Genomic DNA, 19,144 nt, shown 5'->3' with positions numbered 1-19,144 from the left:
GGGTTCATTCATACACAGATATGACAAAACTTCAAAATGGTCCCTCAGATATTAACTCTCATAACATATTTGAGAGGTAAGTGGAGTTTATTTCCACTATAGACTTTTAATTCATTAATAAATTCATACCTTAAGATCTTCTCCAAATTTTGTACCAAATCTAATATTTCGTACAGAATATGGAGACTGGCTCATGCTCTCTGATCCACCACAAAGCACAACTTCTGATTCCTTCAGACATATTTCCTTAAAAGAAACATATAAAATGAAACATAATTGTAGCAACATATATACTAATGTGCTATACTTGAATCAAAATCTAGCTGCTGTACACCACAAGCCAAAATTTTATTTGGAGTCAACATTTACAGCTTTTCCAGCCTCAAAGAAATCTCACATATATAAACATTTTAGTTTATTCAGTCAACAAGCTGATTCTTCTAGTACCAACATTCAAAGCAAAATGTGTAATTGCAATAAACACTTTATTTGCCTATAAATGAAATGGTATTTTTCAGTTGCACATTACTCCGGTTTCACTGGCATGAAGGAGGGATGGTTTGTGCATATGTCAGGGTTTATAAAAGATAACTTGACATTGGAACACTAGTATTTTTACGGCAACTCTAAACCATGCATGTATAATACTACATATCATCAAGCCATTATTATAATTTGCATTGATGTGACAGACATACCTCAAAAGTGAAGAATATGATGTACAGACTGTATTTTAAATCAGTCAGTAAATATGCCAATGCTGCAGATTTGTACTAAAGAACTTTTTTGGTTTTACGTCAGTTTCAGTTACCTGCTGTCACTTTTTGGAGAACTGGCTGAAAAGTCAGGAATATCTCAGCCAAGCTTTACTCCATAATGCCTGCTATGCTGGAAGCCATTAATCAACAGGTGCTACATACAGTTTTCTTATGGTGTAGGTGCACATACATAAAGCATAACCTGTTTTTGCCAATATAAAAAGGCAATTTGCAGCAGCGTTTGGTTCTACTAACATACTGTAATGGAGCTATTTACTGCACTCATATTGCAATAACGAGACCCAGTAAGAATGATGCTGCTTTTGTTAAGTGTGAGCATTGACATTTCATTAATGCACAAGACATCTGTGAAGTCAAGATCAGACTGACAAACATGGCTCAGTGGCCTGGATTAACCCACGATTTTGAAGTAATGTAGTTCTGATAGATGTAATGGCGCTGTATGTGTTGGCTGGCTTATTAGTAAGATAACTGGATAAACCCTCAGCTTTTCAAATGGCCTGTACTATTCTTTGTAACGGCAATCATGTCATTACATGTGCCAGGTAACCTTGTGTCTCTCCCTGACGCCAGAGCGCAGAGGAGAGGTGCTATAATGCCGCACATGATTTTACTCTCTCAGTTGTTGAGTGCAGCCAAATACTCTTGAATGCAGGTAGTGGTGTTGTGATGCATCAGATGGGAGGCTGGATTAACCAGAAAAGTGAAGGTCTGCAACATTGTGACTGCATGTGTATGAGGTTAAATAGCATACTCCATAAGTGGATGTTTCAGTGTGGTGTTCAAGGCGCGTTCACATATGCACATTTACAAAGTGATTGTGATTTACAAAGGGTAAACTGTGTAGAAATGTATACTGTACACCAGGCTTCATAAATGATTTTTTGGTGTATGCAATTTCCTGTTAATTGGTGTGTGCATATTTTCATGCTCCATTCCACAAAAGTTTTATAAACGAGGCCCCTGGTCCCTGTGACTTACAATTGAATTAAGCAGAATTAACATATTGCTGCTATAGAAAAGTATATTCTTACAGTTGATGATTTGCATATATTCAAAGAGAATCATGAGCATATATGAAAATAAGCATTATATCCTAGTGCACATTAGTATAGTAAGGGTTAATTCATAAAAAGGCTTGCGCCTGTATATTTTTTATTTTTCTTAGCATACTGGAAACCACCAATATTTCAAGTGTCAATGTAAAGTACGTATAGGGAGGCTGACAGGCAAGCCCCACTTTTTTCCAGGTGGCAAACATGAGCGGAGGACTACAGCTAAAGGTGGCAGGAACTGGACGGGTTCATGGTGGGGAGAGGGCCTGCCAAGTAGCCATGATGGATAAAATAAGAGTACGACGCACATTAGGCTTGGAAATATTGGTGGAACTAATTAGAGGCAGGACAAAGGCAACGGGATGTTGAGAGTCAGAGAGGAGTGTCAAATGAGCTGAGTGAGGTAAACTTTTGATAAAGACTGTAATAAATGTAAGGTACCATCCATCCATTATCCAACCCGCTATACCCACAGGGCGCACACACACACACCAAGCACACACTAGGGACAATTTAGGATTGCCAATGCACCTAACCTGCATGTCTCTGGACTGTGGGAGGGAACCGGAGTACCCTCAGTGTACACAAACACGGGGAGAACATGGAAACCCCACGCAGGGAGGACCCAGGAAGTGAACCCGGGTCTCCTAACAGCGTGGCAGCCGCGCTACCCACTGCGCCACCGTGCCGCCCAATGTAAGGTAATTGCTCATTTCATTTGAATTGAGACCGTGTGTACATCACACAATAAAGCTTGATTCTGCTTGCACATCACAAGATCTCCAAGTGCCTCCTTTGAGCAGTGTGTTTCTTCCACAACACTCCCATGTATGTTCTAAACTGAAATACAGGCATGGGAAGTGACTTAATCAGGGTCACAGTGAGGGAAGTTTAAAGCCCCAGTGCCTTAGCCAATACACCACACTGACTGTATAACTTCATTACTTGTTGCTATTGCTAAAATATTTCTGAAAAAAGTCACACCAGCTGATGGGAGTCCACATTGTTACACATTTTTAAAGCCATACAAATAAATTACACTGAAAAAGCAACACTATCAAACATATTTGTATTTGTAAAATTCAGCATTTAAGTGACTTCAAAGCAGAGTTCGATAGCTCCAAGTATACTTAATCAAATGTTGAATAGTTAACTGTAATTTTGCCCTTTCAAAACACTAAGGTCACTGAAAGAGAGCTAATCACCTGTGACCTAACTACCTTCATATCGTTTAGAGTACTGGACTGGACTACATTGTCAGGCACCTGTGAAACCAAGCAGTGCTGCCCTTCAGGGCTAAAATTCCTATGCAGCCTTGTTAGAGCAGCACTGCCACTTATCACATGGTTGAGCAGTTGTTCACAGGAAGCAGTCTCCCTCTGTTCACCCCTTATATGTTCCTCCCAACTTAGAAAAGGAATAGGAACCATTCTGGCTGGAATGCACATTTATCCACACTGTCTATCCATGATGGCCTACTGGCCAGGGGCCTCATGTATAAACAGTGCGTACGCACAGAAATGTTGCGTACGAACGTTTCCACGCTCAAATCACGATGTATAAAACCTAAACTTGCCGTAAAGCCACGCACATTTCCATGGTAGCTCATACCTTGGCGTACGCAATTTCTCCGCTCGGTTTTGCAGACTGGCGGCACCCAGCGTCAAAGCAGTGCTACTGTTCCTGTATGGTCACCCTTTCTTTCTTAGACCCACGTTCCTGACGCGGCTTTATAAATACACTGAAATTAACTGCATATTGTTTATTAGTGTAATGCATCTGATTGTAATTAACCTGTAGCAATATAATGGTTCAGGGAATAGCCATAGTATTCCAAATACTATAACTGCTTTAGCGTTGTTGCGCTCACTGCATCTTGTTCTTTCTGCTGCTCCCATTAAGGGTTGCCGCTGCGGATCATCTTTTTCCATATTACTCTCACTGCACCACTCGGAGTATTTATATCACTGTATCTGAGTGGGGAATCACAGCAGCAGCTGATCGGAAAGAGAATTATCGGTATACAGTTTCAAGTACATGCTACCTCAACCGCGGCAAAAAGCGTCAAAGCCTTTCCTGTACGGACCTCGCGTTTCAGCAACAGTTTCATCCCAAGAACTATAAACGCACTCAATCAGTCCATCAAGTGCTCCTTGTAGAACTGTTTGTACTTAGAAGTACAATTACCTCACTGTAAACTTACACTACAGTTATAATATTGCACAACCTGTGCTACTTTATAAAGCGTGTATGATGACAATATCAATTTTAAGATGAAATGCAGTAAAATATGTTGCTTATAGTATACAGATAAAACTTTAACTTCATTTAAATAATCTGTATTGTTAATAATTAAACATGTGAGGACACGGTGCCGCAGCGCTATCTAGTTCACGGATAGCTCCTGCCTTGCGCTGTATTACTGCTGGTGCTGATGCGACACTGGAAGGATAGACGGATAGAATAATTAAACATGTACTACGAAGATATTTCAATGTTCCTTAAAAGTTTTGAAGAATCGTCGTTCTAAGCTTACAGATGGCTTAACGTCTATTACAGAGCTGATTGTGTGGCGATTGGGTATTTGGAGAAAGAAATGTAAGTACCGGAATTGGAGGTTAGTACATTTGAAAGAGACAGTACTTCTGTAATAAATTATTTCATCGAAGGTCGCACATGGCGCAACAAGCCTCTTGCGTGAGATATGAACAATCACTGCGCCACTGTGTTCCCATGTTTAATAACATGCTTTCATTCCTATCATCATGAAAATGATATCACGTATACATATCTCTCTATCTATCTATCTCAGTATTTTAATTATTCAGAGAGCTGTAATATCACGAATGTAATGGATTCTGTGTCCTGTCGGAGAAAGAGAAAGAACGGAAGCACGGAGTGATTCACACACATAGAGCACATAGAAGATCAAATACAGAACAAAGCATTTAACGTGCTACTTGAGAAACTAGTAAAATAAACAATTTTAAGATGAAGTTTATGATGTTCTACTTTAATAGCAAAATAAACTACGTGATTAAAGTGGAAATTTCAAGATTAAAGTTGACATTTCGTGCTTTTTTCCCACTGTGTGCCTATTTTTTTTGTCTGTACCCTAATAAGCTTTCATATGACACTCAGACGGTGGGCTACGACTTGCCTTTTCATGGCGACTTTGATATGTGATTTCTTTTTTATTTCGGGCACTATGCGACTTTGTGAACTTGATCTTTCTAGTTTCTCCGACACTCTGTCACTCGATCAACTTTCTTTTGTTGATTGTACCACTGTTTAAACCAACAAATAGTACGTTTTTCCTTTGCCTCCACTTGGTATTTGCTGAAATTCTTATATTTTCCCCTGTGCTTTTCCCATTGTCTTTTCACAGAAGGCTATTTATATTGATTTGCATATTCAAAGAGGAGTAATTCTGGGAGGAGTTGGGGCGGGACAGAAGGCGCGTGCACGTGCGTTACTTTTCACGCTGATCGGGATTTATGTAGTGGAAGAACATGAAAGTTTGCGTGCGCACAGATTCCTACATCTGGATTTTTCTGTGTGTACGCACAATCCCGCTTTTGTGCTTACGCCATGTTATACTGTGAGTTCTAAGCATGGCGTTATACATGAGGCCCCAGGACTGGAAACACCACTCACTCTCATTAGGGTACCAGTCCATCCATCAAAATATGTTTTATCTGGAGTGGATACAGCTAATGGGACATCCTTCATGATTAAAAGGAAAGTGATGATATTATTAATTTATACATTTGTACCTAAAGGAAGTTTTTCTTGTATAGTTTGCAATCTGTAAATGCATTTGTGATTGTGGTCTGTAAAAAATGAGATTATCCATGAGATTTATTTTTGAAAAAGTCCTCACTAAAAAATGCTTATTATGCAATAGTCTTCCCTATGATGGACTGGTATACTGGTATTCTGTTTTTTTGCCATGTTCTTAATCCCAGCTGGATTAGCAATGATGGACTGTTCCAGTCTGAAGCAGTACTTTAAATGATGAGTGTATATGGGATAATTTACACTTTTCAGCTGACAGATGTCAAGTGATAGATATTTACCTAGAGTTTAGTCAAGATGAACAGGAGTACAGTATATGCTGGGAAAGTTGAAATGAAAAGTGGAATTGCATAGTCAGGTTATTTGTGAGCTTCGAGTCCCAGGGAACTAACCTGGAGCTGGATGTGGGATGTGTTCACGGTTTATGAACTTGAGTGATAATGTTTTGTAACATTTTCTTAATTTTGTTTTTGCCGATACCTTCAGTGAGTTTTGAGAAACTGTAAAATGTCAGCATACTTTACTAGCAGAGTTAAGGACCTCTTAATAAGTGAGCCAAGGTGTCTTGCTTATATGCTCATTGGAAAGGATGAGAATGTGAGCTGCTATCTTTTAAAAACCTGACACTTTTTAGACAGCCACATTTCTCCCTCAAAAAGTAACTGTCCTCTTCGTTTTTGATGGAGAAAGCATCTGCAACTTAGAAAAAGGTTTTAGGATTCTATCGCTTTGTACTTGCTGTTATTGGTTTTAATGTGTGAGTCAAAGCTTAAAGCCAGTCATTCTTTTTCTGACTGCTACTACTGGGCTGGGAGGTTAGACTGTTCCTTCCTTGCCTAACTGTGGTCTCGTAAGGGCACAACTGGGTTGAAATAAAGGTCTGACAGTAAAAGAAAGCCCCACTTAGAGAGTAGTCTGCCATTGTATCCCAACAGTTACACAAGCAGAGTGCAGAATGGACAGTGAGACAGGTAAGAGTTTACAGGTAACAGTTATATAGTTAGTTTTGAAATTTCTTCCTATTCCCCATCTAGAAAAGAACCTAAGAGGTAAGTTGGTAGCTTCATGTTAGATGCATGCTAATAGGTGATCTAATTACATGATAAAACAGTGTGTCACCCTGGGTTGGAGCTACAACACTGAAGAAGATCTGTAAATGTCCATATCTGTCCTGAAACCAAAACACTGACATATATACAGTTTTTTTTCAGCACTAAATCTTCTTTTTAGTCGAATACCCCTCTTACTTGTAGCTTCATTCCTGTTCTGAAGTTACACAACCATGGACATACTTGTGACAGCTGTCAACTGCTTTAAAAAGAGAGCTTGTATGGAAGATAGGTAAGCAATGTAGAGAAATGGAATGTAAAAATAAAGCCAAAAACCACAACGTACAATAAACAGTCATAAATGTAATGACCATACAGAAGATTTCTTGGGCCACAGTTAATTACCACCAGACTGCCCTTCCTCTTCTTCCTTAACAGCAATTAACATGTGACTGAAACCTCGTTAAAATTATGTTACATCTTAATTTCTTCAAATATTTTACCTGTGCTCCGTTGATAATAGATTGAAAACCAGATCCACAGAGACGATTAACTGTGAGAGCTGGCACTGGAATTGGTATGCCAACACGTAAACCTACATGCCTGGCAATATAAGGTACATCTGAAGAGCTCTGAAAAAGAAAAATGGAGAGCGGTAATATAATTAAAGGTATATATATTTACAAGACATAAGTAGGAATAATAAACATGCATCCATAAAATTAAAAGTATTTGTAAGTCTTTTAAACAATCAAGAATAAAATGAAAGATGCAAACACTGAATGAGCTATTTTTTCATCATCTGGTAAATCCAAGAAAGTACCATGCAGAGGAGATAGTCATGCTCCAAGCGATTGGTAAACCAATCCAAATTGGCTGAATTTCACCACAAAAGATTCGATTGGTGATCGCCAAATTGACTGATCACAAAAAAACATTTTTTTCAACATTTGCTTTTCTAAGCTTTACAGTAATTTAGTTGTAGTTCTCCTTTACGCAAGATACTATAGTAGTTGTGCTAGTGCATGTCTTTTTTCGCTGTGAACCTATTTCACTTGTAAACAAAACTAGTAAACTTGTTAAGTATGTTATCTTTGCATCTTCTTGATAAACACCTTATGAACATTTGACAGACTGTGTTTTTTTTTTTTTTTTTAAAGGTTTATAATGTTATTATACTACGGACACCAATACAGCACATAGTATTCTACTAGTGGCACCACAACTTTGTTGTAAAGCATAATCTCTTTTGACTTGTACTCTATATACCAGGGGTAGGCAACGTCGGTCCTGGAGTGCCACAGTATGTGCAGGTTTTTGTTCCAACCCAGTTCCTTAACGAGAACTCAATTATTACTGATGAAGCACATATTGCTTAAGTGACATTTTAATGCTTCATTTTAGTGGTCTCGCTTGTTAAGGTTCTCCAACCTTAATTGCTTATTAGGAGCAATTAAAACACTGAATGCAGCAGTTTAAGATTGAAATAAGCAATTAAGGTTGGAGAACCTTAACAAGCGAGACCACTAAAATGAAGCATTAAAATGTCACTTAAGCAATATGTGCTTCATCAGTAATAATTGAGTTCTCGTTAAGGAACTGGGTTGGAACAAAAACCTGCACATACTGTGGCACTCCAGGACCGACGTTGCCTACCCCTGCTATATACCATACTACATAATATAGGGCACTGACGTTTTGATCATTCTTATGCACTGTTTGCCTATGGACAGTGATGTTTCCACAAGAAATCCTAAGGTCTTTTACATTATGGATAATTTCAGTGCATAACACTTTTCATTTATTGGTCTTAAAGCTTCATTTGGCACATAACTGCCAAACCTGAATTTAAATCTGCCTAACCGAAGATAATTTGGCAAATCAAAGGCAGGGGTCCTACACACTGGCTTCATGTATTGTTTCAACCAGTTTCCTAATTAGAAGCTATTTGTCTGCTACTAAAACAATATATTTTGGGTTTAATTTTAATTAACCTACTTATTACAATCCAAAGCCCTTAATTGCTTTTTTCAGTTTTAAATAGCTGAATTTGAGTTTTGATTGTTTACTATTTTCTTAATAAGCCACTAGTTAATGATGAGATGCAAACAATCAAGGAACCATCAACACTACAGATAAACTAAATCTATTTAACACTGTGTATATGCATCATGACATTTCTGTTTTAATAAAATATTGAAATAATTGAGAGAGAAAACAAAAAGGCAAAGAAGTACATATCCTTTCTGGTCCACAAAAAATGAAAATCTATAATATTTGAAAGTTGTGGAATAGTGAAAGTACTAACAGGCTGTACTGTTTCTTTAACAGCAATGGTTGGTTGGAACAAAAACCTGCTGCCACTGCTGCCCTACAGGACTGTGATGGAGGGCTCCTGCTATAGGGTATCTTTTATTGACATTAATTAAGTGTCAAGTTCAGATTTATTTAATTAATTTCTATCTAAATAATCTCTAGAAATTAAAATGTATCTCAAATTTAGCACTGGTCACAAGATGTCTGATATCTCTTCATTCAGAAAATCTTATATCATACCCCACTGCACTTTGTGCCTAAAGCTTTCTTACAACCATTACAATACAACTCTCTGAATTCCTGTCTCTTTTAATTTGATTTTTAATTTAAAGTTACAACTTTTACTTAAACACTTTTTCCATTTTATGAAAATTTATGTAATTAGCTGTACACTCATGTCCATCTCTAGCTCATTTGGGGCTCAGGGCACTTTGCATCTTATCTAGATGGGCTGTGCTGAGAATACAGAAAGGTTTGATTGAGTGACTACTGTGTGCAAAAAGACAAATTCTGGTTGGAGGACAATGCAAAACAGAGCAACAAGTGTGCTAAATTTTCTTTTAGCCATCGCACTAAAGAGATTGTGAAAGTATATGCATTAGCACATACAACAATAGACCTAAACTTCAGAAATTATGCTATTCTGACTAGGAAGTAGTTTCACCATCTTCTAACTATAAACTTATTCATAAGCAACAAATGGAACTAGAATTGACCTCTAACACTGCAGTATTGTGGAGATAAAAGCAGGATCACACAGCAGTTAGCATGGTGCATCCCATAAAATTTTAAAGAGCACTGTCATTGGTTACAATAATAAATAAGTTCTATTTAAATATTACAGACTTATAAAATACAACAAAAAGAAGACAGTAAAAGGCAAATTGCCAAGTACATATACATGTGCCAGTAAATCATTAAGCATTATGTGTAAATACATACCTGCATGACATTGCCAACTATAACGCTGTCCACAATCTCTGGAGCCACACTTCCAGCAGTCAGAGCAGCTTTGGCAGCATGTGCAGCCATATCTGTTGCACTATGAGCCTTTAGCACACCGCCATATGTACCAAAGGGAATCCGCTTGGCGGCAACAATAAACACTCCTGAAAGAAGAAAAATAATTTTTGGATTAATTTTACTTCTTTTAGTCATATACTTTAGTAAATGTTGACTGATAAAACATGGAAAACGAACATGCCATTTACAAGGTAAGAATGCCAACCTTCCATGTTACATTGCCTAATGTCTACATCCAACTGTTCAAAAAAAGTAAAAAGCCTTCTGTATTTCAGGTTATAAATTCTACCAAACACTGTATTTATTCTTATTCCTCAAGAGATTATTTATGTGAATTTTAAAAAAGGTGTCATTAATTAAACAACAATGAAATACAAATATTGATGTCAAAAAACTGTAATTTCCTTAGTAAAAATACATCAAACTAATAGTGCTAGTGCAGCAGAGAGCCCATTCAAAAACCTTTAATAACAGATTTTTAAGTCTCCAATAAGCAGCAAAGTAACACATGATATCTGTTTGTCTTCATGTAACCCATTATTTCCCAAGTAAAAATGAAAGAAAAAAAAACATGCATTAATAAAAGATTAGTATTAAGAATTACTGGTAAACAGAAGAACCAAAATCTCACTGAAATAAAAGAATTGCTTTTTTTTTTTTATTATTTCACAACCATTTATCCGGATAATAAAACACAAAGTTTTTGTTTGCTGCTTGATTGATAAGCAATTATTTAAAGCATTACAGGGATTATAGGTAACATCATAATTTTGATTTTATTATTATTTAAAAGCAGGCTAAAGTTTTAAAGTGATTGTAATCACCTTCAAGTTAATGTGCTAATATAATCACCACTTTCAGAATCCAAAAATGATACTTTAGGTCACTTGCCCCACGTAGTTTGAACTGATGGCTGAGAAAAAATGTAAATCATGCGGGACAGAGATAAAAAATTTTCTGATAGAACAGAGGTCTAACATGATCAATGCTGGACAACAGCTATCAACATCAAAATGTTGATGAAACATTACTTGCATTGCATAAGCCACATGTCAAGTCATCCGATCCTAATATCTTAACATCTTGTGCCTACAAAATCTCAACCACATGTATTTTATTATTGTTAAATAAATCACTTCTGGAAAATGGAACGATCGAACAAGTACAAACGAGCATTTGAATTGTAGACGCGCCTCCCCATCACATTCATTGTTCAGGAATCCAGCCCAGTAAAAGCTTATTTATTGGTTATCACTGTACTTGACATTATATAATAAAAAACCATGCACTGAGAGACATGCAAGACTAAATATAAAATAATAAAATACGTGTGTTTGGACAAAAATAAATATTTTTGGGTGGGTATTCCTTTAAATTCTTTTCTTTTTCTTAAAAGCACAGCATTTCTCTAATGGAATATAAATGTCAGTAGTCTCCCATACTGGGCTTTGTTATTTTCTACCAGCCATATTGATCTCTGATTCCATCTCAGGCACATACAATTTATAGACATAATTTTGCCACCTGACCCTAACCCTAATCCTAACCCTGAAAATGATAAAAAAAAAATCATAAAATTAAATTCTAATGTGTTCTGACAGGTGTGATCATGAAAATCATGGGGGATTAGGAAGAACAGGACTCTTAGGCTTGAATCAGTGTGCAGACCCCTCCTAGCTGTATTGAGAGAAACAAAGAAAAACAAGCATGCAGTGTCAAAGTAAGAGCTGTGAAACTTGAATAGCCCAACCCAGTAAACCCTTAATGAGTAGAGTAAGAGCAGGTAATAGGAGTAAGGGCAGTCACAAAATGACAGAGTCAGCATCTGAGATTAGCAGCTACATATATATTCTTGCTTATCCAGAGCCGGATCTCAAGAAACCTGGAGCCTATCCCAGCAGCTCTGAATGTAAGGCAGGAAAAATCCCTGGACAGGGTGCTAGCCTACTGCAACAATGCTATATATATGCAATATGTATGACATGGCTGATGTCATACATAACAAAACATAACAAAACAATACATAACAAAAAGCGTATGATATTTCAACTATCTATTTTGAGAGAGAGAGAGAAAGATTGAAAGGAGGGAGACAAATATTTTAAAAAATAATTATGCCAATGGATTATTTTCACAACATCTGGTATTTTAAGCTGTAAATGTAACACTAAAAACTAAATAAATTAATAAATACAAAAACACGTTAGTAGGTTTAGTTTTTCACCAGTTGGCAGACTCTCTTCACCTACCTACCTGTAGTAAAGACATTACCAACTCAGGAATTTTATAAGGTTTGTATTGCTTTTTAAAGCAAAAGTGATTGGTCAGCAACAGTATGCTAATCTTGCATGTTGACCTAGTCAGTCTCTTGATCAGTGCTGTTTTATTTTCAAAAAGGATTTCTCCTGTGCAAAGTGGCAGGTGAATTGTTGTCTGAATTACATATTGATATACAAGAAGCATCAAGAAATGTGACAGCTCATCATAATGGACATCAGACTCATGCAGCCTGGAATTTGGCTTAGTGTGTGCTGCTGTATTAGTTGATGTATACATACTGTATCTTGGGCTCAGTCAGAATTACAGCTAACATGCCATTATTTATGAAAAGACTGAAATTCTGCAAACGATTATCTGTATCTAACACTTCTCTCTTGAGCCTTGGAGATACAGTGAACGGCAGCTTTGAAAATTGCTGAGCAGATTCAAAGTAAAACCATCACCTTGGTATGCTTCACTAACACTTGAACCATAATCTATCATGCTGTCACCATCAGCTCCTGAAGAACTATCACTGTTATCATACAGTAAATCGTTTTCTTTGTTGCACGCTTTATGTATTCAGCTTGCACTGTCACCACAAATGCTGTGTCAACACCCACTATTTACTGGATGAATATTTTTCACTTGTTTTAAATGGAAATGTGGTGTGCTGCAATCGTGAACATCAGAGGAATCTGTTTTCAGACAGCCTGACTAAAATATTTATGTTTTCAAATAAAAGCCCAAGTCGCGATGCTGAAAAGAAACAAACTTATGTGGTTCTGGAAGGTAAAGCAAAAGGCAGAGGATAACTGGGTGAAAGAGCGTGCTGTGATTAGAGTAAAGAGTATTAGGCCAAGAGGGAGGCCAAAGCAGACATAGTTGAAGGCAGTGTCAGATATTATGAGAAGAATTGATCTTACACCAAAAGATGCCCAGGCCCATGGAGGAAAAGATGTGGGGACAACCAACCAACCAGGATAAACCCGGAAAAATGGCAATTACCGGTACACTAGTAATGATTATCACAATGATTCAATTAATAGCACAAATAACACCAAAGCAGCAAGCGCTTACACATGTTTTCACCCTTAAGCTTTGAGGTAGGCTGTATACTTGTGCAGATGGTGTCCTTTAAAATGACTAAACTTGCTTCATAATTTGTTACCTTACTAATGCCAAATTGAGCACATAATTGGTTATTATTGGTACACCTAGTGAAAAATTTAAACAAAATCAGCAAACTGCTTCTCTGTTGTATAATTCACATTTATTCATAAAAGTCCAGTACATCCATCCATCCATCCATTTTCTAACCCGCTGAATCCGAACACAGGGTCACGGGGGTCTGCTGGAGCCAATCCCAGCCAACACAGGGCACAAGGCAGGAAACAATCCCGGGCAGGGTGCCAACCCACCACAGGACACACACAAACACACCAAGCACACACTAGGGCCAATTTAGAAATGCCAATCCACCTAACCTGCATGTCTTTGGACTGTGGGAGGAAACCGGAGCGCCCGGAGGAAACCCACGCAGACACGGGGAGAACATGCAAACTCCACGCAGGGTGGACCCGGGACGCGAACCCGGGTCTCCTAACTGCGAGGCAGCAGCGCTACCACTGCGCCACCGTGCCGCCAAGTCCAGTATATATAGTAGGAAATAATCTTGACACTGGCTCCAATGCAATAAAGAAGAATGGACAAGGAAGGCCCACTACTGGTCTTTATGCATCTATGCAGACAAAAAAGGAATCCGCAGACAACAAAATACAACCTGCTTAAAAAAGGCAAAACTTTATGACAGAAAGGTCAGTAACATGGGAAAATGAAAGAAAGGTGGAAGAAATATCAAATCTTACAGCAGAAGAGCTAAGATACCTCATTTTCATAACAAAGCTACCATAATATTCTTAACCCAGCTCAATTCAATTTATGGTCAGGGGAGTCACAGACTAGCACTGCAGCACTGCACACAAAGCAAGGAAACATCTCTGAACAGAGAACCAATCAAGCATGCCTGCTGATCCCTAGACCACTAATGGCTTGATTTAGAACTGCAAACCCACTTTCAGAATTGTAGAAGGAAAGTGCATGAAGACAGAGGAAGAATGTGCAGATTTCACACGTTTTCATGTGAGAATTCCTATGTGCAGGACTTGAACCTTAGGTACGGATTCTGTGAGGTAGCAACACTACCCACTGCATCACCTATAGCTCTTTAAAATAATATCTAAATGTGCCTAAATGTCTGTGGATTTATGTACAAAGAATGCAAAGTTTTGTGCAACAAAATCCAGATGAAAAGAAAAGAGCATATCTCTATAAAAAACACACACAGCATTTCAATATTACTCTATAGAAACACCATTAATGAGCCATTTATCTAATATTCAGCAAAGACAAATGAAAAAATAAAATTTGTAGACTAATGGGAGGTGATTGAAAAGGAAGAATATAAATAAAATATCCATTAGGACATTAGAAAATATGCGATGAGATCATGCATTTTAGCCCAACAAGTGCATCCATCCTATTCACCAAGATTGTCCTGAATAACAGGAAGTTCAAGTTTGAAGGTACCTAAAGTCCTACACTCCACTAAATTCCATCCATCCATCCATCTATCATCTTCCGCTTATCCAAGGTCGGGTCGCGGGGGCAGCAGCTTGAGCAGAAATGCCCAGACTTCCTCCTCCCCGGCCACTTCTTCTAGCTCTTCCGGGGGAATCCCAAGGCATTCCTAGGCCAGCCGAGAGACATAGTCCCTCCAGCGTGTCCTGGGTCTTCCCTGGGGCCTCCTCCCGTTTAGACGTGCCCGGAACACCGCACCAGGGAGGCGTCCAGGAGGCATCCTGATCAGATGCCCGAGCCACCTCATCTGACTCCTCTCGATGCGGAGGAGCAGCGGCTCTACTCTGAGACCCTCCCGGATGACTGAGTTTCTCACACTATCTTTAAGGGAAAGCCCAGACACCCTGCGGAGGAAACTCATTTCAGCTGCTTGTATTCGCGATCTCGTTCTTTCGGTCACTACCCATAGCTCATGACCATAGGTGAGGGTAGGAACATAGATCGACTGGTAAATTGAGAGCTTCGCCTTGCGGCTCAGCTCCTTTTTCACCAAGACAGACCAAGAGTTTGTCTTACCTGGTAATTTTTTCCATGTGTTTGTTGTTCTTTGCATGAAGAAAAAAATCCTAACAATTGTGCAAAATCTATCCTTAATCACTTTCCAATTGTGTCCCTTGTTCTTGTTGCATAATTATTTTAATGTAACAGCTGGGATCTGCACTACTAATTCTTTTATTATTTTAAAAACTTCAGCCATGATCCCTCTTAACCTCAGTTTGCTTAAACTGAAATGGTTCAGCTCCATTAATCTATACTCAAAGATCATATCTCTTAGTCCTGGAATCAGCTTAGTTGCTCTCTTCTGGATTTTCATTTTGTCAATTTGGTGACCAAAACTGAACATAGAACTCCAGGTGAGGCTTCACTAGTGTGCAATATAACTTAAGTGTAACCCACCTTCAAAGCCACATATTATGATATTTAACCTAACATCCTATTACCTTTCTTGATCACTTTCATACACTGTCTGGGTCTCAATAGTGAAGAGTCCACAACTTCTGTGTCATTCTCTTGAGGTGTGCTTTTAAGTTTCATCTAGAAGACATGTCATATTAGAGAACTTTTCTAGCATTTCTCAGTCACAGTCTTCTTCTAACAAAATTTTACTGAGTTGTAAGCAGTCAGTGGCACGCTGCTCTGAAGGCCGGTCACACAGCCTGACATACCCAGCAACATAGTCCAACTAGTCTGACACTCACCCTGACAAAATCAATCAGGTTTAATTTTGTCTTTAGTTGTATGGGCAGGGTCTGTACGCATGAGAGCTGCTAACCAAAGACTGCTCAGCCAGAAGTACAATGCATGTAATGCAATCTTCTTCTTTCGGCTGCTCCCATTAGGGGTTGTCGCAGTGGATCATCTTTTTCCATCTCTTCCTGGCCTCTGCATCTTGCTCGGTTACACCCATCACCTGCAGGTCCTCTCTCACCACATCCATAAACCTTCTCCTCTTTTCTGGCAGCTCTATCCTTAGCATCCTTTTCCCAATATACTCAGCATCGCTTCTCTGCACATGTCCAAACCAACACAATCTCACCTCTCTAGCTTTGCCTCCAAACCGTCCAACCTGTGCTGACCCTCTAATGCACTTATTTCTAATCCTGTCCATCCTCGTCACACCAAATGCAATGATGAGGAATAAAGAATGTGGGTGTTTTGCACCTCACAAACAGATGTATCATGTTTTATGTACCACAAAAGAAAAAAAGGGGGCAGAGATTGTGACTGAACTCGCCATACTTGTTAACCCTTTGTAGAGTACCGGCTCTATCAGGAAGCATGTTATTGGATGTCAGACGAAGGGCTGACCATTACTGTGCTGGAAACTCAGCACACGGTCACTCAATTTAGCATACCCAGCGATTTTCAGTCATTTAAATTGGCATGATCCAGCAATGGCATCAGCAACTGAAGTCAGTGCTTTGGAACACCCTACAACTTTGAAGTCGTGAAATGTGTACTGTCAAGTTTCATTTTGCTGACATGTCAGATTTTGCAGTGAATAAAAAAAAACATGGAACCTGATTTAACGAAAAGAAAAAGAGGAAAAATGTTAAGATGTCCTACATAATAATTACCTTTGGATGCAACAGGGAAGAATCCTAATATATTTTCATATGTGCTTAACGGCCTGCCAAATGTTCTTGCTTGCAATTAAAATAATCTACCATTCCTTATACAAGCGATCTGATCTTTTAAAAACAATTCTTACTCCTGCGAAATATAATTAGCCCAGTTCCACAAAGTTGAAACGAATGTACTTAATGGAAGCACGTTCTTTACCTTGCCATTTATTTTCTGATCCTGTGTTTCCAAGACAACTTATGCCAACGTCACATTACACTAATTAATTATTTTGCATCCTTACAGAGAATTTTATTTTTGAACACACAGAAAGAGAAACGCGGACAGGCTCCTCTTGGCACTTTCCTTCAGATGATGTCCCCGCTTCACGGAGAACAACAGCTGAGCTGAATGTGCGTAGCCCTTCCATCACGGACCGATCTTTCCTAAGTTGCGCTGTAACAAACCACACCAGACAGCACAGTGAAAAAGGCAAATACATAATTACCTCTTACGAGTGACATTATGCACCACAGCACCGTACTCTGCTCGACAACTGGAGGTCACGCCGCTCTATCAAGAATGTGACGATTTTACACAGACTTCCTAAACCGGAAGGTGACGGGTAGTTGGTCTGAGTGGGCGGAGACTCGAGAGACTGCGAGTTACGAAGTCCTGCCAGCTACTGGACGTGGCATGAAAACAGCCGCCTCGTAAACCAATTCTGTACTTTTACTTTATTACGCCAAACAATAAAGCTAAAGAAAATTGTCCTCCCTTAAACAAACTAGTTTAATACATTTATATGGGCATCTTCATTATCTTACGTTTATAATCTTGCTTCAATAAAACAGTTAACTCCATTAGATTTGCAACTTAAACTCAAAAGAGTCTAAAATTGTACACCAAAACTTTGCACGTGACGACTGCAAAGATCAAGTGGTGCTAACTAATAAAAAACAAACACGAACTTATTACTAACCACTGACTGCTGTATTCTGTACAGAAGCTTTCGTGTCGATCTTAGGTTGCTCTCAAACAGCGCTGACCCGCCCAGTTAAGAGGACAGGCAGGCGACATGTAACGTTTTAACCTGCTGGGGTTATTCTTTGTCAGAAAGTTACTGCACTATAAAGTGCTTTACAAGAATACTGTTATTTTAGCTCTTCAACCAATAAACCTGTAAAATTATAAAGCCATTCTACACTCAAAAACATTTCTTGCTGAATTTACTTAACTGAGTTATGTCAACAATTTCCACACAACTGAGTTGTGTAAACTGAGAATAATATTTTGTAGTATTATCTCCTTAAACGACTTACACTCAGTCAACATAATGTGGTCAAGTGAGATTAAGTGATTTTTTTTATGTTCAACAAATTAAATTAACTAACACAATCTCAACATCGTTTTACTTTGCTGGACCAATTAATGTTTAGTAGAATGAACTAAATTAATTAACATAAAGTAATATCACAGCATTTTGTCTTTACTTAGCTGTAGTTAGCAGTACTAATGGAACTATTTTGAATAGTCCCCACTAAGTGATCTGTTTATTATGGATTGCTTTTTATTTAGCTTATTTAACAAAATATATGGGTGTCTACTCTTTGGCTTTAATTAAACTGCTTTTTCCATATGATTAATGCATTTCTGACTATAGTAATAAAAGGTCTATGCTGTTGAATGGTTTATCTTTGAAGGTTAAGTGCCTGGGAACTGAAAGATTTTATTTAATCAAGGTTGGGAAAATTATGCATGAACAGACAGCATGGTAGGTTACATTACCTGTAAATATTGAAAGCCGCTGTGAAGAGTGAATGCCACTGAATGTACGAGAGATACATTCCACTGGAACACTCGGTCAGATCCAAACGAACACTAAAAAAAAAATAAAATATAGACGTTGGATGTAAATTTCCTTTATTGTACTGTAATACTAGCATGTAGACTTATCTTGCTCAACTGGAAGAATCTCACCCCACCACTATTAAGTCAGTGGGTAACCAATATTCTCACTTAGAGGATCTGTTCAATACTTTTTAAAGATATGGCAGGATCTAATCAATATAATCTTAGGATAAGCTTCTGTCTCAGGGGAAGAGGATACCATTCTTTTCTTGTTCACTTTATAGAGTAGCTTCAGTTGCTGGTTACTAAC

At 38.3% G+C, this 19,144-nt stretch overlaps 1 protein-coding gene across 1 annotated transcript in view; it reads right to left on the bottom strand.

Moving 5' to 3' along the window:
• The window catches only part of acaa2 (acetyl-CoA acyltransferase 2), a 29,605-nt gene extending 11,975 nt beyond the window's left edge, over window positions 1-17,630 (bottom strand). Inside the window, exons 1-4 of the mRNA XM_028792337.2 lie at window positions 17,492-17,630; window positions 9,940-10,106; window positions 7,185-7,313; window positions 130-246 (exon numbers count right to left, since the gene is read on the bottom strand). Coding sequence (XP_028648170.1) covers window positions 130-246; window positions 7,185-7,313; window positions 9,940-10,106; window positions 17,492-17,507 — 429 coding nt within the window. The 5' untranslated portion in view covers window positions 17,508-17,630. The remainder of the gene's footprint in view (window positions 1-129; window positions 247-7,184; window positions 7,314-9,939; window positions 10,107-17,491) is intronic.
• Between the last annotated feature and the right edge of the window lie 1,514 nt (window positions 17,631-19,144).

The sequence above is a fragment of the Erpetoichthys calabaricus genome, chromosome 5 (genome assembly GCF_900747795.2).
Source record: "Erpetoichthys calabaricus chromosome 5, fErpCal1.3, whole genome shotgun sequence".
NCBI lineage: Eukaryota > Metazoa > Chordata > Cladistia > Polypteriformes > Polypteridae > Erpetoichthys > Erpetoichthys calabaricus.
This window is presented reverse-complemented; position numbering and strand designations above follow the sequence as displayed.